Source organism: Colias croceus, chromosome 21 (genome assembly GCF_905220415.1).
Source record: "Colias croceus chromosome 21, ilColCroc2.1".
NCBI lineage: Eukaryota > Metazoa > Arthropoda > Insecta > Lepidoptera > Pieridae > Colias > Colias croceus.
Window position 1 is genome coordinate 4,077,959 of NC_059557.1, and position 22,903 is coordinate 4,100,861.

At 33.2% G+C, this 22,903-nt stretch overlaps 1 protein-coding gene across 1 annotated transcript; it reads right to left on the bottom strand.

Annotated features, from left to right (window-relative positions):
- Nucleotides 1-7,558: 7,558 nt before the first annotated feature.
- LOC123701554 (zinc finger and SCAN domain-containing protein 12-like) lies at nucleotides 7,559-16,286 on the bottom strand. Its single transcript, XM_045649064.1, has 16 exons — nucleotides 16,225-16,286; nucleotides 16,049-16,139; nucleotides 14,931-15,107; nucleotides 14,390-14,504; nucleotides 14,095-14,220; nucleotides 13,624-13,787; nucleotides 12,453-12,564; nucleotides 11,728-11,837; nucleotides 11,222-11,319; nucleotides 10,674-10,914; nucleotides 10,352-10,421; nucleotides 9,437-9,598; nucleotides 8,708-8,833; nucleotides 8,431-8,535; nucleotides 7,792-7,868; nucleotides 7,559-7,635 (listed from the first exon to the last, which is right to left on the bottom strand). The coding sequence occupies exons 1-16, from the start codon at nucleotides 16,284-16,286 to the stop codon at nucleotides 7,606-7,608; spliced, it is 1,866 nt and encodes a 621-aa protein (XP_045505020.1). The 3' UTR covers nucleotides 7,559-7,605.
- Nucleotides 16,287-22,903: the final 6,617 nt, after the last annotated feature.

Here is a 22,903-nt window from a genome sequence, read left to right on the forward strand (position 1 = left end):
ACAATCTTTAAAATGGTGTTCTAAATTTTCATCATAATATTGTTATTACAATATTATATTCTCCTCGCTATCCATAAAAACTCGTCATCATGGTTACCTTACTTGTTAAATTTGTTTATTGAAAACTTGTTGAAAAATGATAAAGTATTGGGGAAATAACAAATTTAACATGACTGCTTACTAAAATGATGCTAAATTAGACAATTTTTGCCATTGAAATGATTCTAAACAGGTAAATGCAGGAGTATTGAGGAATATTGTAAATAACGTAAATATACACTTGCCTGTGAAATTCTATGCCAGAATTCGGTGTCCAAACGCTTCTGCAATTTTGCACAATACAATGCATTCTTTATATTCGGAAAATATTCATTAAATAAGCAACAATATTAACTTAAATATTCGAAGCGACGCAATTTTTTTGACACACATGCCATATTGACAAAGTGAGAGTTGCTACAATTTTATTATGGTGACTACCCATAATCAGGGAGTATCGCTTTTTAATAATTGGTTCAGATACTTATTTTATTTAGCATAAATAATAATTGTCTCATCCAACAATGCTTCTGAATGACGTTTTTGGCAATTTATCAACAAACTCATGTACAAAAACTAACCTTTTGCACAGAATATTACAGCATACATAGTAGCCTTGGGAAAACTTCGTATTAACAGTGGCAATACCAAGTTAGGTGTGAAAGTGATAAAAAACATGAACTGGGCAATATTTTCTTGTTACACGTCAATGTTCATACCGAAATCTCCAGTGTATTAGATATAAGCTTCTTGGTCACAACCCTTGCCTGGCGTCGGTGGAATTCAACTTTGCGACGGTTTACGCACTGTGACGTGGACACGTAGCGTCCAGAATATTTGGTCTAGTTTGAAAAATGTGAAACCAGTGATACGCACGTTTCATTAGTTGTTAATAGAGTTCGTAGTACAAGGACAAAAAATATTTTAATGTATTTAAGCATTTAAAAATGATAAAGTCCTCTAAGCTACATTCATTTAACAAAATAATTATATCTTTGGAAGATAAATAAATTCATGGAAATTGTCTAATTCTGAAGTCGAGCTTTTGAAACTCTTCAGGACAAATCTTTAAGTACTATCTATTAACCTACTACGTATGTTTTATACACATTTACTATCGTAAACACGATCTCATATAAAACACCTTATTCATAATTAACGCTACGTTCTCACCACCCAGTGGGTACTCAAGAAATAAAATTTGCATAGCGCTCCCCAAGAAACCGGGCGGAGACTTAAAATTTAGTAAATTTACTAAACCTAGGCTTGAACTGATTCCACGCTGCCTGCAGACGTCGCCTGTCACAGAAAAGTTTCGGAGACACGACATCTACGTGAAAAAGGTTTTTGCTTTTGTAGCATTTCTAATATTAAATATGTGTTTTAACTGAGGTGACTTTTAAAAAAACTTTGGATGTTTCATGTTACTCTAGTTGGGTAGTAAAATTAGTTCGTAATATTTCAAATTTTGATATTATTACGAATTTACATTGTTACGAGTTTAAAAAATACACAAAAAGCAACATGTAAAAATAATAATTAAAACATTTTCATATAGTATAAGTTATTCAATATTTAGTGACAATAAAATATTTAATTATAAATATTCATCGGATGTAAAGCATATTTTTTTCTTGTTCTGTGATTGAATTTATCTTCATACTTTATTTCGAGCTTATCTAAGTGTGTCGTATGTTGAAAAAGATTTAAAGAAAACACTAATATAAACGAAAAGGTACATAAAACATTATTCTTTGACGTTCTACCTGAATATTTGTTCTGTAGAGCAGTAGACAAATTGATTCAGGAATTCGATTTCATGCTGATGGAAGCGTGCGGTGAAATAAAACAAAGTATGTTATAAAGTATTGAAATTTATGTGAAATAGGAATTCATTTTATCAATAACTAATTGATTTTGAGAGAAGCAGAAGATATCATGTTATTTTCAGGAATTAACTGTGATACAAAGTTTTTATGATTTTATTAAATACAAATAAGTTGGAAACAGGCCGAAATCCCAAATAAAAGATATACAATTGCATTATAGAAGCATGTTGTACCTCTACTTTCATCAAATTATAAGCTTTCTATTAGGTAAGGTACCTACGTAAGATGTTTTTTTTTGGTATACAATTATTTTAACTGAGAATTGCGAATTTACGAACTAACTTAAACAAACTTAATTTAATTAAAACTTAGTATTTACGAGTATAGTTAAAACGTGAGTAATAAAAGTCATATAACGATTTCATTGGAACCTATCACCTAACAAGTGCGGCAATATTCAATAAAGATTATAATTATAAGCGAGGGGCTCTAACGCAATAAGCTCTGGGGTCTTTATGCAATATAGTCTAATTTCATTTGGAGTTCATCTCGTTTGTCCGTCGGTTTGATTGTACTTCTATGTATGTGGGGTCTATAGTTTGTGTTCGTGTTAGTTAAGAATGGTTTAAAGCGTGTAAACAGTAGTTTTATGTTTAAAAGTTTTTTTAGCGTGCGATACTTTTGCAACAATGGTTACACAATTAAACGGTTTAAACCACAGATAACTTTATAATATTAGACCGCTTTACACTAGCAAAATATTATTAAATCCAATTTCAAACGTGTATTGTATACGCAAAATATCTTGATGACAACAAAGATATCTAAGTTAGTTAGATACTATTTTGATATCTATTGAGTTTCAAAATATGTCTACGGTTTTCGTAACGTCTTATGTAACAATTTAACAGTAAGCTCTTTATTAGGTACTTCGCCTATTGTTTAAAAACATTATTGTACATAATCATTTACTTTATAAACCATCTGACATATCGACCAAAAAAATTTCACAACTACAAAATACTTCAACAATTGTGTTTTTCATTTGCCAGAAAAATATTTAAAGAGCCAAAATACTGAATCGTACACATTGGGGTTTGGGGTGGGAGGGGGTAAAGACAATGTGGTAGTTGTAATCAGGTTAGCGAACAATTTGCGTCTCTGCCCATGCGTGCGATATGGCGGAGTAATCCCCCACACTACAATTGCTTTTTTAAGTCCATATAGTTTTGGAATTGTTTTCGTTTAATAGTTTTCGATTGTTTCTCGGTTGGGTTGTTGTTGGAGTACTGGCTTGTAATATCAGTGGTAAAACATTTTGTGTACGCTGAACGCTGATACAAGACACTATTTGTAGAAATAATAAAAATCATAATCACGCGAACGGTGTAATTATGTCAAGTACCTAAATGTGGTATGTAGTATGTAAAAGTTCACTTCAGCACAATCTATACATATAATAAATCTGTAGAAGGGTCAATTCTGTACATTGAAAATATTGAAAAAATAAATAGCAGGGGGTGTTACTGGATCGATACCAAACCCAAATATGTGATTAAAAAAATTTTTGTCTGTCTGTCTGTCTGTCTGTCTGTCTGTCTGTCTGTCTGTCTGTATGTGAAGGCATCACGTGAAAACTAGCGGTTCGATTTCGATGAAACTTGGTATAATTATACCTTATTATCCTGGGCGTAAAATAGGATACTTTTTATCCTGGAAAAATACGTAAAAAAAAATTAATCTTAATTTTTCAGTTTTATCCATAGACGTTGTTCCGTAGAACCGCGAACACACGTTGCGTATTATTATACGCCTAGCCGTATTTGGGAATTGGGTCCAATAGATATTTATAAGATGTTATTGACAGAGGTACTCAAAATGGAGAAATAACCATCCACGCGAAGACCCACATCCGCGCGGACGGAGTCGCGGGCGGAAGCTAGTCACATATAAATGTGACTATATTATAATATGTGAATAATATGCTGATAATTATGATAATCACTATTATAATAAACTGTCGCAGGCTAAATGTTAACCCTCTTGTTTATTGTAAATGCTTATATGTATGTATGTATGTATATGTATATGTATGTATTTATATGTATGTATGTGGCCTTATATATATATTTATATATACATTATATTATCTGTGTAAGTATATAATATTTATAATGCTGGTATACATGTATGTATTTACTATGTAGTTATTATTCTGATTCATGCACTTTTATTTATTATGCACCACCTCGATTAATTTAACTATTTTCCTCGTCTTTTTTTTTGGGTTGCCTGGTAGAGATCGCTGCCAGCGATAAGGCCGCCTACTGTACATTGGTTAATTTGTTGTTAAGTTTATAAAATGTATCATGTCTGGTGTACAATAAAGTATTTTTCATTCATTCATTCATTCATTCATGATATTCAATTATTGTGGAGCTTTTAGTTAAAGCTTTTAGCATAGCTTTAATAAAATTTCTTTTTAACATAAGTTAACCTAAGTAATTATAGTTGTTAACATAAGTTTACTATTAGGACTAAAAATATTATATTTGAATAGGGAATTATGAGTCAATTTGATATTACAATATGAGAGTGTATGTGTGTACCTACTTCTTAAAATTAAATAACCATACATCGGCGTACCTTCTTATAGCATGTTATATTATTATGAAAACGTTTGATAACTTGTTTTAAATTTAAAACTAAAATAAACAAGCAGTAGGTTATTATTTTGGGACACAACATACGCCATCTAGTTTGTAAAATGGCGAAACTTTTATCAAATTGGTGAATAGTAATAAGAATAATGTTTATTAACATAAACAAAGTTCAATGATGATCGTAAGAATGACAAAATGAAAAATATCCCCAAAATAAACCCATTCTCGTTAATTTGAAGAATTCATGTAGGCAGGGAAGATTATACCTACATAATATAATCTGTGGAAGCTTAAACTTTTAAACCCATCTCACAATAGCATAGATGATGATCCCACCGCCTAGTCATTACCACACACTAATTACACGCTTATCATCATCGATTTTTTAACCGTCAAAAACTCATGTCCACATGTCTGCCAATAATTAACGACGCGACTGTCGCACACAGTTGCGCCCACGCTTCGGGCACGCTTCGCCCGCGTTTCGCGCACGCACGTGCACGCGGCACGCACGCGTTTCGGATTATCACTAGTCACCGTCAGTCAGTCAGTTACGTCTCAATCGCGAAGGATTTGTCGCAGTTCTCTAGCGCTAATGAGATGTGACATTGCTTTTTTTATTGGTATAATGTTTCCGTGTGGATTTTGGTTTTTGGTAGAAGTGACGTTGTACGTTGTTGGACGATGTTACTAGATATTTTTTCAATATAAATTATTGATTACTTTTAATCCCAATATTTTATATTAATTTATTATGTATTAACAGTAGTGGCAAATTTTGTGCTAGAGTAATTTATACTTCATTTAAAGCGTAACGTAATCTTTATGCTAATATTCGCATATTCGTAGTATGCACAGAATTCCTGCCGAGCAGAATACAGATTTACACGGTTAAATGAATCCAATACATAATATTATACATATATACATACTTATTTCATATTTTTTTACTAAGGATTATCGATGGATAATCTATGCCTGACATAAAACGCTCGTTTACCAGCAAACGATTCAATATTCAATAAAAACACACACAAAAAAAAAAACATCGACACCGATAAAAATCATAAAGAGCCAAACACACAAAAGCAACATCTATAACAATAAAACTATTCCATTATTCGTGTGAAATATTATATTATGTCGGCACGTGACTCTTAATGGGTTAATATGTGTATTAACTGACAAAAGAAATAAAAACTGCAAGCCGAGTGGGCGACATTGATATCATAATCAAAATATGAAATGATATTTAGGGGCCCCTCGATGGGGACTTAGGACCGTGTTTGTTTTAATGATGTTTTATGATATTCATACTTTGTTTATTGTAATACTGTTGATTTAATAAATAGGAAATTAATACAGAACTATGATTTGATTTGTTGACGTTAGTAAAGGGTTGAAATTTTCACTGCAAAAACGATCTTACAATTTTCAGTGTAATATAGAGCTAAGAGTTTATGTTATTTCTCAGTACAGTAGCTTGTTTTTTATTTATCTTTTTCGTGTATAATTTCAAAACATTTCTAAAAATGTTATGCATTTTTTCCACTCATTGAATGCCAACACAATGGAAAATAAAATGTTCCATGCGTAGAAATGAAATATGCATACCTACCAAAGACCCGTCTGAAATTAGAAATTTCTATATCGATAAACCTTTGAAGTGGCTCACAAAAGATCTATACGTCTGCACCAGCCGCCACTTCGGCATTCGCACGAAATAAAAATTCGATAAAAAACGCAACGGCCACGTGCGAACGCATTATTCGATAACCGTCGGGGGCGGTATTTAGATTATTGAGGACAACCCTAATTTTATAATCGCTGATAAATGTAATTTCTAACCTATTTAACCGTAAATAGAATTCAATATTGAATGTCAATTCTGCAACTGTCCGTCTTAAAAGTTGGGAATGCAAAACCGACTCTACTGCTTTGTGTTACGATTACTTTTTATCTGAACTTATATGATCCTTCGTCAATAGGGTTGTAAGATTTCTCTATTTATTGGTGGGAAAGTCCGCGTGTCAAGTCTAACACCAGTTTTAATATTTTGTGACGCGTGGCAGCCACGCGTGAGCCTTTGGTAAAAAAGTGGACGTATAATTCGCATTTTATTGTCACATTCTTGTTATATTGCCTTATATTTTTTGCGGTTAATGGTTGGTCATTACCAAATTGACTGATTTCGAATAGATTCAGCGGTGCGTTCGGAATACGCAATTATAAATTTTGTTTAACGACATGTAAAGACTTTGTTAGAAATTGTAAAATAGTATGTAGGTTCGTGTAGAGAATGAATTTACATTTAAAAATATAATGATGTGCTTACATTTATTTCATTCGTCAAAATGTAATAGATTTATTGTCTGGTGGTTAAATGTGAACATACCTATGTATAATCTATAATAATAGGAATCCATTACAGAATGGTATTTGCTTATTTGAAGTTTTTTTCAACATGCATCATTTTGTTGAAAAACAAAGCTATAAGTTGTTACCACTTTCATGAAGTACCAAGCTTCCTTATAAATAAATATCAAAAACAAACAAATTATATAATTTCAAATTAATTTATAATAATAACTCAAAACACAAAACTTCCATTTCACAAAAATTTCACATATCAAAATTTCAAAATAGTGCCACCAACGCCATCTCTTATCTAGAAATGGAACTAAAATCAACCCCAGATCGGCCCTAAGGGCATATTTCCGATCACGTGGCGGCAACAATACGATATGACAGAGATATTACAACAATATAATAGACGATGTCATCGCGAGATCATAATGAAAGATTATTTACATAGGAGACAGGAAATTGCCTTTTTATAGAAAATAGCTTTTTGTTGGGAAAAAATCTTATAGAACTTTTTTTGTTTACAGGTTGCACTGATGCTGGCAAGGAGAGAATTACAAAATAAATGATTTTGTGATTTTAAATAAAACAACAGTTACTCGTATATTGTTTATTCATGCAACTAAAACTTAGAGCATTAAACCAACTAAAATGAAACATTTATCTTAGAATTAAAAAAAAAATACATTTCTACATGCAGCCATAGTCGTTTAATCAGAGTCAGAGAGCGGAATGCTTTCCTGAAAATAAAAGTTCAATAATTAAAATATTGTTTTTTATTTCTACCTGTTGTACGATAAATGGTATAAAAAATATATAATAATAAGTTTCAATCAAATACAAAAATATAAACATAAGATAAAATCCACAATGATACAAAATAAATAAATATTTACCTCAAATTTAGTGATGAATATATCCGAGTCATCAGATGGCGGAGATTGGTCGATATCCACCGCAGTTATTTGAGGGCCTATGAAAATTACATTATTACGTCATGTTGTACATTTCATTCCCAAAAGGTTGTACAAATTAAAATTTTGTTTTTGTTCAATAATTATAAGCTTATTTGAATGTAAAATACTCTCAAAATAGTTAACGTACGAACTACAAATACTTTACCTAATCCACATTAAAATTTCCACGATAAATACTAATTATTCATCCTACTCTCTTTATATTATCACTACATAGTATAAAACAAAGTCGCTTTCTGTGTCCCTAATCCCTATTTCCCTTTGTATGCTTAAATCTTTAAAACTACGCAACGGATTTTGATGCGGTTTTTTTTAATAGATAGAGTCAAGAGGAAGGTTTAGTATATAATTTATTAGGTTAAGGAAAAAGCGGGCGAAGCCGCGGTCGGTTAGCTAGTAATAGGTATAAAAAAAATAGAAAGATGCCAACTTTTGTTAAATTTGCATAATACCTATAAAATTTATAGGAAAATTATTGACCACATAAATTTAATTTATATGGTCCATAATTTTCTAGAAGAATATAGAACAATCGTATAATTACAATGTGTACATTACCCATAGGCATACACTCCATCGGCTCAAACAAATCCAGAGGAATGAAATCCAACGGCGGAGAAGGCGCTGGTGGCAGCAAGGAGCATGAAGACGTTATTATGGGACCTGCCATTTTTACCTAGCATTAGTGTTTCAAATAAAGAATACAGTTATTATTATTCTATAATGAATAAATAATATTTTAATTATCTAATATCATATTTCAACATTGTATAATGCCATTCTCTAATTTTACGTAGTTATTTTGTGTAATTTTATAAACGCCGTCATTAATTACCTGGTCTCCCAGATTCATCATTATTATTGTTCGTTTCTTTAGTGTTCAGATTATTCAGCATTTTATGGCAAGACGAAGTATGCGGCTCTTGGCTTATGCTTATGCATGGTTCACCGTTATTCTCACCTGATGAAAATCATTTTTATAAGCTTTAGAGCTTAATTTAATTAAAAAGTAATTATTAACTAAGATATCATCAAACACATTTATATTGTATGTTACTAAGTTATGTTACAAACGTGAATACATACACACACACACGCACTCTTACTTAGATACAACACACGTAAACATCTACATATACGTGAGTGTACAAGCAAACAAACGCGCGCAAGTGTCACACACACACACACTCAAACACACACACACACACACACAAAAGCGCGCGTGCGTGCACGTACGAAGAAAGCGTCTCCAACAAACACGCACCTATACGTGAGACTTAAACAAAAGCGCATCTACACTAGAACTAATAGAAGAAATCTAGAACGGATGCGAAAAGTTTGACGGCATAGAACATAAGTGAGAAAAGCAGCAATGCTATACGTCCCCCCGCGAAGTAAAGCCTAACGGCCATCCCGCGGGGATTTGGACGGGAGAAAGAGGGTTGTTTTAGTCGGTACATGAGAGCATGATCGAGACCGACATACCAGGTCGCAGATCTTGACCTGAGATGCTTTACAGTATTTTTTCCCTCTATAATAAAAGAAATATAAAAAAACTACACACCGGGTGGCGCCGCGCGGTAGGCGGTGTGCGGCTCGCGCACGGCGAGGTGCAGCCCGCCGCCGGGCCGGATGCGCGGCACCACCGTCGCCACCACGGGCACGCGGATCTGTACCGCGCCCGCCGCTGGCAGCGTTTCCACGTCTACGTCCTGCACAATATAATGTTGTGAAGTCCCGTGTCCCCAAGTGGGGTAAGGGGCAGATGCATTATCCATACATCTGTTTCACTGATCGATTTTCTTCAGGGACAAGTAGGTGATCAGCCTTCTGTGTCCTGCCAGACCGAGACATTTTTTTTTCTTCGTCTCCTCCGGGAATCGAACCCAGGACCCCTCGGGTGTACGCGCACGCGTCTACCACTGTACCAAGGAGGTGGTCGCACAAAATAATAGTGGTTAAAAAAAATGGGGACAATTTTCACACACGACACGATCTGATCCCATACTACCTACTACCCTTTCGCTTATGTTATGGAAACCAGATGGCTGATAAACAAACATAATATATAATTTTAAATAAATACTTATATGGATAATTAACACCCAGACAAAGAGCAAACATCTATGTTCATCACACAAATATTTGCCCCGGGTGGGAATCGAACCCACGACCAGTGGCTTGGAAGGCAGGGTCACTACCAACCAAGCCAACCGGCCAGTCAGTCAGGTTTTGTAGATAGTACCTACCACCATTATTAGGTACATTACACCTTAGCAAATGTAATGTGCCTCATATTGGTAGCAAATTTAAGTTCTGAATCGTCCCAGACAGATGGTATCTATAACAATCTACGCGGTTTGGGGCTGTACCCGAGCAAATGTTATACGTTTTTGAAAGTGACCAAATAGATCTTATGTATGTCCTGCATACAAGTCAATAGCCTAGGTGACACTAGGTATTACACATACCTTTGAATCAAATTCGTCTTCCTTCATCACAATTTTACCGCCAACGCGCAGATCCTCAGCTGTCGCAGGAACCAGCATCTAATAGCATAAGTATCTCATTGTACAATTAGTTATATGCATAATACGAGTGGGTCAAAATTATATAAAAAAAAAATCACATTTAATAAGACATAGCGCTCCGCCGTGTATGTCTATCTTTCGTGATAAACTCAAAAGAACTGCACTGATTATCCTTCTGTTTTTATCAATTTATAGTGTGGCTCTCGAGAAAAATTTAAGTATATCTGTTAAGACTTAAGTTCTAAACAACGCTATTAATAAACTACATACCTGTTTACCCCCAGGCAGCTTTGTATCCACGACTTTAACCAATACTGGCAGTCCACTATCAGATTGCAGCAGAGCGAACGGCGTCTGCCTGGTTGCCATGGCAACGCCCATGTGGTACGTCTTTATCGGGTCGACTATCACACCGTTGCTCCAGGCGCTGTCACTTTGATCCCATTTGAGCGACTCCGGTGGAATGTACGGCCCAACTGAAGAGGATACTTCGCAATGCTCTGATGGTGGTCTAAAGTAGAGGATTGAAAGCATTGTCTTAGTTTTAAAGTGTATGGTGGTTGGTACATGTGTAATTCCTGTAGGTACTTTACCACTTAAAGAATTCCCTACTATAAAAAATAAAAACTTAAGTATATGGAACAAACTTGTGAGTTTTTATTTTTTCGTAGTAGAGACTGTTAAAACATACAAGTAGCTTGAAGCTTCAGCAACAATCTCCATAAATTGCAATAAAAATGATAAACGTGTTATACTTACCTAATATTCTTGAATAATCGATTTGTTAAAGAAAATTTTCATAGAGATTTATAAAATACCTCGATTTATGCGGTTTCGCCTTGGTCGCTTTTTGTCGATAATTCTGACTCCAGATTTTATCAATGCTGATAGTCTCCCCATTTTCATCAGGATGTGCCTATCCAAAAATAAAGTAAAAGGAACACTTTTTAATGTAGAAAAATATTTTTAATAATAAACACATCTCAGAAGTTAAGCTCTACATAAAGCTTTAGGTATAATTATTATTTAACCATAAATGGAAAAGATTCATTTGATGTAAAAAAAACTGATAAAGATGGGTATGTTAGTGAGGTCGGATGAAAATACAAAAATATTAAAATAAATAACGACGTGTGGCACTCGGGGACTGCCGCGGTAAAGCTATCGCATGCTATGCCTTCAAGCCACACCTCCACCCGTCGGAGTGGGGAGCGTGAGGTTTTTCGTTACGGAATTTCTCGTTACGGTCCCCGCGTTCAAGGCCCGCGATAGAAGCTATGCAATAGCTTAATAAAACGTTCTAAATATCTGGATACTATCATACCTTATTCTTATGACACACAAGATTGGACTGCTGGTTGAAGCCCTTGTTGCAAATGTTGCAGCGGTACGGACGTTCGTTGGTGTGCGTGAACAGGTGGTTACGGAGGTTACCTTTTAGACACAAACAACATCACACATAATATTTTTTACTAGCTTCACCCGCATTGCTCCGCTCTTGTTGGTCTTAGCGTGATGATATATAACCTTCCTCGATAAATGGCTATCTAACACCGAAAGAATTTTTCAAATCGAACCAGTAGTTCTTGAGATTAGCACGTTCAAACAAACAAACAAACTCTTCAGCATTATAATATTATTAAATAGATATAATATATGAAATCGTCTAAAAGTTCTTCTTATGGATAAATTCTAAATATCCGTTGTTAAGGTCTGGTTAATGAAACATCAATCTGGGGCTTAGAGCATTTTAATGATTTTAAGGATTGTGATTTATATGCACTTTTAAAGGAATGGAAGAGTAAGGAAATAGGTTATGGTTTTCGTTGAACGTCTTAATTAGTAAGCTTGTATGCAAAATTTGAATAATCTATTCCTATCATCACTTACATTTTCCATTTGTCTGCTTGCTTAGATAAGCTATATTTTTGCAGCATTATAAAATAAATAGACTGATTATAAAATTGATTAAACAAATCAAGGTATTATTAAAAATACAGTATCAAGTAAAACTAAAAAAGGATAGACAGGAACATTCAGGATAGGAACCTTTCTGATGGAAGCCCTTGGGACACATGTGGCACCGGTAGGGCTTCTCGTCGGAATGGGTCTTGCGGTGGGAGATCAGGGTCGACACGCGGTTGAAAGTTTTGTTGCACACCTGATGGAATTGGGACTTATTTTTAATATTAGGCATGATAACCAGTTGTATGAGTAGTGGGTATGTTATAATAGATGATGTGTTAGTTAAAATGTATGAAAATATATGTCAAAAATTGTAAGATAAGCCACCAGTGACTGTATCAAGTGGTGATCTGTATCAAAAATAAAATTAGGGGATTAATTAATAACTAAAGAGAAACAAAGGTAGGTCAACAAGAAAGAAGTCGGGTTTACCAAATAAACTTTAACTTAAATTGAACTTTTTAATTAAAAAATGGTTCTTCTCTTGATATTTAATTTGATAATGCATGAATATCAGGATGAGATCATATTCCTAATGTGGATGAAAATGCGGAGCAAACTGCACAGCTAGTGTAGCATTAAAAGGCATTGACGGTTGTCGCATTAAGCAGCATCAGCTATTCGCTGATCAGATCTGTACGCGATTTGATTCTCTATAACATACTACGTAAGAGTTTTAATCGCGTACCGATCGGGCTACCCACGGCGGTAGCGGATACCGCTCTAGTTTTAATTGGCCTTTATGACCATGTGCTGGCATAGGAATTGGCGACTACCCGCACTCTGTTACAATACCCCACACTACCTCACACGCATACGGCCGCTCGGCAGAGTGTATCGAGTTAAAATAGGCCATTAAGAGCGTGTACTGATCTTGGAATTCAACTACCCGCACTCTGTTACAATAAATTACCTCACACGCGTACGGTCGACAGCTGCCGGAAGCTCTTGGAGCACTCGTCGCAGTGGTATACGCTATAATACATACGGTGGGATGGAAGAGATCGCTATTCGCTACCTAGCGATAAGGCCACCGTTTGTACATATTATATTTCAATTATTCTGTGGTCTTTATGTATGTCTATTTCTTGTGTGTGCAATAAAGGATTAAATAAATAAATAAAATAAATAGTGCACTCGTCCGGTGCGTCGGCAGGTTGCGCATGAGAGTGTACTGGTGTTGGAATTGGCGACTACCCGCACTCTGTCAAGCTACTAGTTATTATTTTGACTCTGTTCGAATACCCAACATTACCTCACACGCGTACGGCCGCTCGGCAGAGTGTATCGCTCGGTGTTGGCTGAGCGTCGACAGCTGCCGGAAGCTCTTGGAGCACTCGTCGCAGTGGTAGTTGCGCTCGTCCGTGTGCGTCGGCAAGTGCCGCATGAGCGTGTACTGGTGTTGGAATTCGCGGCTACCTACATTTTTTTGTGATTTAATTTTATGATAGAAGAAGAAAAACGAGTATTATTGCCCGTTGGTAAGCTAAAGATTCGTATCTCGGTGATCAACAATGTTGAACTTTGTTTAAATATGAAATGCATATGAAATAATAAAACTCTTGAATTATTAGCATGAATAAAATATAAGCTCTATCGTAAATTATGTAATATAAACAAAATAAATAAAAAATGGCACTCTTTGCAATAAAAGGTAGATAAGAATACAATCATATAAAAAACACAAAATAGACAGATACGGTAAAATATGATAATATGTACTTACAAATACCGCATTCCCATAGTTTTATAGTTCGTCCATGTCTCTTAATATATTTCACAAAGTGTAGTCTCGATCGCGGATCTTTCTTATCAATTTTACAGGCATTCTTGCCTTTCGGTTTTTGCGTGTCTGAAAAAAAAATCATAATAATATATAATCTATTTCATAAACAATGTTTTAAAAATACGTTGGCAAATTAATACTTTAATTCATTCTATATTTTCTAGAGATACCTAAGTGTTAAAATAAGAAATCATCCCTCTTTCATACGCATAGTATTTTAAAGGCTCTGAAATACCTGTATTAGTTGTTCCTGATGTAGACGACACAGTGCTAGGTTCGACATACGGTTTTGGCGTAAAAATAAGTCCATTGCTGTTCTTTCCTGTTGTCGTACTGGAAGTATCAGCTTCCTGTAGACAGAAATGTTGTAAATATTGATTTAAGGTTTAAGTAAATATAGGTATATATTTAAATAGGGATATTTCTTGGTTTTATGGCATTCAATAATGATTTATAATTAATATAAATTTATATCAATATTATGATCATAGTAGCTTTTTTTAGTCTGAATCTAAACCGACGAATCTGAATGTGACCTAATGTTAGTTCTTTCAGGAATTTATTAAATTAACCATTTAAATCGAACAACGCGAAATATACGCAACAATCATTTACATAATCATGACAGGAATTCATTTAAATAATGTGTAATAATGTCCTATAATATTTATTATTTATTTATTTAAATAAAAAATTTCCACTGCCACACGCCGAAAACAAAACAATTAATTTAGTACCTATCTATAGCATTACAATACCTATGTGTATAGAAATACCTTCAAATCACTACTAAGATCAGCTTCAAGCTCCTTCCCAAAGGTCGTTCCAGTACCAAACCCCGGCGCGGAGACCAGCGACGCTATGTTCCCGTCTTCCTCCGTCCACGCGAACCTGGCCTGCTGCTGCTCGAGACCTTCTAGGAAACCATCACGGAAGAAACGCAGGTGGTCCAACTGTGGGAAACAATGTCTATTAAATGATAAATTGCAATATGTATATCGAAATATCGAGTACAAATTATAGATAGAAATAATATACTTTTTATAATGTAGGTATCAGATTAATCCTTCTTCCCAATATGCGAAACTTCCAAATGTATGGAAGTTTGTTACCTACTCTTTCTTATCTGTGCGAAATATTGTACAGAGATTTAGAGAAAGCCATAAACGATTAACTTATTTATTTTATTAGCACATAGTCCATATTATATAAGTGGCCTATGACATAGGTTTTACCCGCCGCTGTTTTCAGTTGATTTACAACATTACAAAGGTGCATATTATTATCTTCAGTGTACTTAGTTTACTTATACGTTGTGAATAAGCTACAATTCAAATGAAATTAATTTTATCTATTTAATTAAGTTTTCATGAGTATTCTAGATTATCATAAAATTAAAACTTTCATCAATTAATCATCAATCAAAAAGTTACAGTATAATATTCCCAGATGTTGTTGGTAGCGCCATCTAGTTTTAAACTACGGAAAGTATAGAACAAACTACGAAAACTGCTGGATTTCAAATTCTATATTACGTTTCCAAACATATTTTATAAAAACTTATATTGTGCTATGGTATAATACGGTATAATAATATTTTTTTGGAATATTAAGAAGCAATTAGTTAGGTACGTTAGTTTTTTATAATCAGTTAAAAACATCAGCTAAATTCTAAAACATAAATCAATCAAAACGAGAAAAATAAGAGAAATACATTCTATTAATTATTTTAGTACGTACGTAGGTACGTTCAGATTTCTTTACTAAATATTGTTAAATATTGAAAAAACACGAACAGAACCGTATTGTAACAGTTAGTAGGTAGATACCTACTTGAAAACCTTAGAAACTATTAAAATACAATAGCTCAATAAAAAAAAAATATTTTACGCACGTTACTGCGACCGGAATTAAATAAGAGCGGTTCGCTGTTAAAGCCAAAATCCTTCTTATCGTACTTGTCAACCAAGCATACCTCGTGTATACTGAAAACAAAAATAAATTAACACATTAGCCATAAAATCCATTTGGTCATGATCCAGTGGTTTTAATAAAAAATGAAGATCGAACCTTATAAGCTCATCACCGGGTCTCGTCAGGCCGCTTTCTTTTATTTCCTCGTCAGAAAACATCTTTTATTTTTCTTATTATTCAATTATTTTGAGACAAAATACACGAGCACGTCAAACTTTCCTTTTTCACGACGCCGTCTATTGTTAATTGTTATTCCCGTTTCTAAGATACGAGTTCCAAATTTTGAATATTTTTTTATGACACGCGTGATATGGCCAATTATTTTTTTCAGAATGACAGCGCGACCTATATTATGACCTCTTTGAACTAAAAGAGGTTATTAACCTTTTTTGAAATGCATCCGCCGACATATTTAAATGTAGATATTTAATATTTTTATTTCTTATATGTGGTTAAAAAATTCAAGCACTTCATTTTGTTATTATGGTTACACGTTTAAAATTATTATCGCTAAGCCAAGTACATTTAAAATTAGTAAAATTAATTCAGAAATGTTATTTCAAAAGTATAATAAGAGCAAATACCAAGCATAACTCGGCACATAAAAACAGAAGGCAGGAACCAAAAGTAAAAGGAATAGAATATCTTTCGCTGAATATTTTTGAGTGGTTTATTATAACGTCTAAGTGCTGTGCTCATTTCGTTCCGGAGCACTCGAAGACTCGAGGCCTCTTCACAAACTTAGTGTTTGCGAAGAGAAAATTAATCTTATGGATGAAAAATAAAAATATTTCCTCTATACTCCTGTAATTACCCTTACGCTAGTTCGAACAAATGATTGCGCGTAAAATGTGAAGTGATTTTGTAATAAATTAATCGTGCTGTGTTTGAACGTAGGTAGTGCGTATTTAATATTAAAGTTTTCAGTACCTACTTTAAAGCTATTTTAATTCGTAGTAATAACGTGCACTAGTACTTTTTACAAATTTTTTTGTCATATTGGATGGTCAGAAAATTTAAATAAAATTGTCATACAAATAGGTACCTACCTACTATATCTTATAACTTCTGTAAATACCTAATATAAAAGCTGAATAGATTGTTTGTGTGAACAGGCTAATCTCAAAAAGTAATGGTTCAAATTATTTTTGTGTTGCATAGGTCTATAGTGTGAAAAAAAGTTTCACTTTTACCGTGGTTTCATAAAACCACACAACATTTTTTTTATTTTTCTATCTAACTATAATTTTTAGGCGACAGTTTTATTAAAAAAAATTAAATATTTCCAATATTATTGAATGTTTCGTATCAAAAATACCTTTATTGTACATAGCGCCATCTATCGCCAGATATAAATAACAGGTTAAAAAAAATATTTACTTGTCTGTTTGTGATACATATAAGTAACAATTATTTTTGTATATTATTTAAATTTAATTTGGGATTAATATATCATAATATTTTAAATGAGTAAGAACATTTTAGTTTCTTTATTTTATTACAATGCCATCTATCGGCAAGTCTGTACACTAGTGTAGTTTCTGCTTTTTTCTGTGTGAGTATTGTTTACAAAGTTCGAAACAAATCCAATAGATGGCGCTATTACGTACATGTTTAAAGATTGAGACTTTGTTAAATAACACATTCTATAAGTACTAACATTTGACAACGGAGGGCGGTGAAACTTAAATAACGTTAATAAAATAAAAATGGTAACTATATTTTCTATCACCAAAATTTATATTTGTCATCAAGTTGTATCACTTAATAAATAGATCTATCACCACGAAATATTTTCGTTCTCAGATAAACAAAAATTGTTCCCAGGTATGAATTATCAAATTAATGTTAATATATGTGTAAAATAAGAGATCGATAACCAATAAAATTATATTGCATTACATGAATATAAACTTCGTTCTTATAATAACAGTTTTGTTACTTAAATAATAGCTCTGTGCTCAAAATGGTAGATCTGTCACCAAATAAATCGATTTTCGATCCCTGACTGCGACTCCTTTTTATTTGATATTTTGTCACCAATACAGTAGTAACATTTTATTTCGTTCAGATATTAAATTAATAGTATTCGTTATCTAAATTAATACATCAATTTATAATTTTAATGAAAAAATGATCAAAGGGGCGGAGACAAATTGGCGCACTTTAAAAATTGACATGTGCAAACATATTATCGGATTAGCCATACGCTTAAAGCTGGCCAACCCCCCACCAGAAGCAAAAAAATGTGCTTATCGGCCAGAAAAGAAAAAGGGGGCGCCCTTCGAAATCCAAACCAGCGCCGATTATTCAGTGATTATTGTTTTTTAACAATAAATATTTATTATTTTAACTTTAATTAAGTGTTTTATCTACAATTATGCTAACCATTAGCCAGCTATTAAACCAGAGCTGATTATTCAGTGGTTATTATTTTTAAGAATAAATATTGATTATTTTAACTTTTAGTAACATAATATGATTTATTGGTGATCTCTTTAAATTAGTTTGCTTAAATACGTAATAGGACACACCTATTATAATACATACAAAAACATTTATTTGGTACTAGATCTTATATCTCAGGATTTTAGGTGATTTATTGTGGAACTGATTTTGCATTGTTTGGTGACTACATTTTGGTGACAGATCTACTATTTTGAGGACAAACCCTATTATTTAAGAAACACAAAACTAATTAAATTGGTGATAGCTTAAATGATACCCAATAAAAATTATAATATTATGTACTTACACTCTTGTGTACACTTCATTGTTCGGCTTCTAAGTTGTTTGGACTCACTTTTGAACTTATTTTTATTTTCATTGTTTGTGGATATTTTGCGCACAGGATGTGTTTTTCTTGTTTTTAAATTTGGCGAAAACTGAGCTGCGGCCGAGACGCAAAAATTAAATACCTAATGGCAACTTGCTCAGATTGCTAGTTCTCAATGCTCCATATCGCCAAAAAAATTTAATAGCCAGTTTAAATATAAAAGTAACAAATAATAACACGCAGATTGCAGAAGTCAAACAGGCCATATAATTAAACGTTTTGTTTGTTTTTATAATTGATTCAAATCACATGTTTGTCAATAAACGGACAATAATCCGATTAAAAATCGTAAACAAAACCCGTTTAGTAATTCAAAGTACCTACTCGATCATAGACCACTTGACAGGATGGCAAGTGCGATTGCCAGTTTTAGATAATATAGGATACCTGGATAGGTAATTGATTATTCTATCTGTTTATACAATGTTGCTAAACTGCGAACTCTAGATATTAGTGTGATCTGGGAATAATTTGCAATATGAATTCAGGATTGTAGTTTACGTCTTGTGTCTCCAATAGTCACGTCTGTTTAGTCAAGTTTAACAAAGATCAATGGAAATTACAATATAGGAAAATAAAGTAGGTAAGTGAAGAAGAGGTGATATTATAAATAGGTAATTAATAATTATATTAATTTTAATGTTAATGTTTCATATAAATAAAGGCAGATGAGAATCGTTAACATAAATGAAAAGGCTGAAAAGGCTATTACCACAATCGCTGATAATTTAATGACGAACTTTTAAACTTAAAATAACAAAATATTCATACATTACATGATCAAATGCAAAGGAAATAGAACAAAGAATTACACTAAAAAGGTAATGTAGTACAGAAATATCTGCACAATTGCATTTAGCCAATTTCCCAGCCGGTTGACAGGCTCTAGCCTACGAGATGATGACGTCACGGACGCGCACGTGACTCGCAGACTAGCTATTTGGTAGAATACAAGTGATGGTATAAAAATTGTCAATTTTTGAAAGTCTGTTAATTATTATCGTTAGCGTAGCAAACGCCCGTTAAACTTCATTCGTTCATTTTATGCTATACTTAACCTATAAGTATTTTGAAAACCAATCTTGACTCTATGTAACATAATATTTACAATTATGACCGAGGATTGTTTTAGAAAACATTATTAAGAATATATCGCACGAACGATATTTCTCGATAGCCGACCTTTTTAACAGCCGATAACTAACCTTTAGATAAACATTGGTTCGGAACACATTTCTTTTAACTGTAATCAATACTATGATGATGATGATGATCCTTTAATTTGCTGTTTAACCTTTTACTGCTTTAAAAATAATCTAACGTGTACTTTTAGTTGCAAGCAAGTGTACACCAATGACTAGGGTATGGGGACCAACATTTTGTTGCGCTGACAATAATTTTGTCGCACGCACTACAATTTTATGAATTCCTATCTTCGCTCATGTGAGGGTGTTATGCAAAATGTAATGTGTTATAGATAAAATAAACGTATAAAAACGTAAAATACCACGTTTTAATATGGAACACGATTAAAAAGTTCGCATTTTTTATTCAGTATAAATAAAGCCTCTAAAGCCTAAGTATAGATTAACCTCCCGTTGGATAATCTAATTGATTTTCTAGAGAATAAATTTATATTACCTACAGAAAACTGATATAAGTTACCCATACAGGTATTTATCTAAAATATTCGATGTCCTATGATTGAATATGGCTCAAGATAGGGTCAGATGATTTATAATATTGTATTCTGGCTTTATTTTAGGTATGTTACGGACACATCTCTACTTATATTAAAAAAGCGAAAGTAACTCTGTCTGTCTGTCTGTCTGTTACGCTTTCCCGCTTATACCTCTCAACCGATTTTGATGAAATTTGGCACAGACAATATTTAGACCCTGAGAAAGAACATACCTTTCATTGCGAAATATGTACCACGGGCGAAGCCGGGGCGGACCACTAGTTAGTAAATAAGCGTAGATATATTCAATTACAATTATTGATGTTGTATCGCATGTCACCATCCACAATCCAAACCTAACGAGAATACGTTTTGTCATTTCGTTCCGCCATTTTCTCGCACAATACTAATTCTAGAAATATGTCCCTATTGCACATCATTACGTCGACAATCACAACGCGTTTACGTCGAACGTGTCGATATTATGAGGAACGTAACGAGATTATAACGATCCTAAAACGATACGATTGTGAGTGCATTATTGGATGATTGATTTCGCACGCAGGGCGTGTTGGCATTTTAAATAGGATAGGTAGTGTTTTGTTTGGTTACATCATCATAATAATATAGGATATTGAGGGTCTGTTTCTTAAAATATATGCGAAGTTGATAAGCTGTAGGCATCTCATATGAAGGTTCAGTTATCATATCATCTCATAAATAGTTCAAGTTATCAATTAATTAGTTTGTACAGAAAATGAAAAAAAAACTACAATGTATTGAGAATGATATTTTGTATTAATTGTTTGTCAGAATTCATAGACTTTTGAGGTCGAGGTTACATCGACATAGGTAAAAAATATTTCGTAGGGGGCAGATGTAGAGAAAATCGATATTAAAAACTATACACGATTATGGAATCTGTTATTCTGAGAAGACAATTTTTTTCTCGATCGATGATTGAATTGCTTTATATAGGTACTTACTTATATTATAAACATAGCGGATTGTTTGTGACAAATTATTTTTTTTCATACTTAAGCAGGTTTTTTTTTCAAAATCACATACATGACGTATGGTACTAACACTACCAAATTAAATACAAAGCAACAATTTATCGTAGTCGTTATTATTTCAATAATTACTCGTTAACATGACGTTTTTTACACAGAAAGACACGTAACAATGTTTGACTATGATCTCATGCAACACAATTACGAATCAGCCACCCGTGGCATCGGTTATTAAACATTACATTCTAAGCGCAAGTTTTACAGATAATTTACTTGAACAAATTATTCCGGGTGTTACAAGGTACAGACTTACAGCGGTTTAATGTATAATAGTATATATATAATTTAATAGTACCTATATGCCCTAGTTTTCATCATATACTATTATTGTCAAGATGTGACAGAAAGATCTCTGTGTTATAAAGCATAATTAAAATTTACCCAATTTTTATTTAATTAATTATTATTATATTTTAAAAGGCAATTAGTTAGTATATATTAAATAAACAATTATGTGACTAAGTAGAGTAAGCTAAGGGCTCAAGCTTTTAGGCTTAAAACGAATTTATATAGAGCCACCAAGGAACTCTATAGTTAGTTGCATTAAAAAGTGGTATCTTAAGCAGGATTAAAAAAATAAGATTATTAAAAAGAACAAATTTTATGTGCGATTACAAACTTACCAGCTTACCAAAATACTCCACAGTTCACACATTTCATTAAATCGCTTTTAATGTAAAAAAAAAAACCTAATAAAACAGAGCTATCGCGTATAACTTGCGCCGTCATATAGACAAGGATGCGCAGGCGCAGCGCAGCGGGAAACGATCTCTGACAGTAACAGACACACGGTTAACCTTTAGATTGAGATGTGAACTCACTATAATAGCTTCGAGTGTACGTACTAATAACATTGTGGATACTATGTAACTTGCAGTGGTGAAATATATATCGCGTTTGTCAAATAAAGAGATTATAACAAAGGTAATATTATATTATGATATTCTCATAGGACGCCATACTATGTGGTTGTTAGGAGAGACTTCATAAAGATTGTGTAAAAGAGTATAAGAAATAATACACGTACACTTATGACACTGTGAAAAGTGCCAAAAACATCATAAAAAAAGTGTAAATAGGTACAACGATTTCAAAACTATATTGTTGTGTATTTTTTAAGAAACACTCCATCAGAACCGACTTAGTGCTTTTGAAGTAAAGTCGCGATGAATATCGTGACTTTAC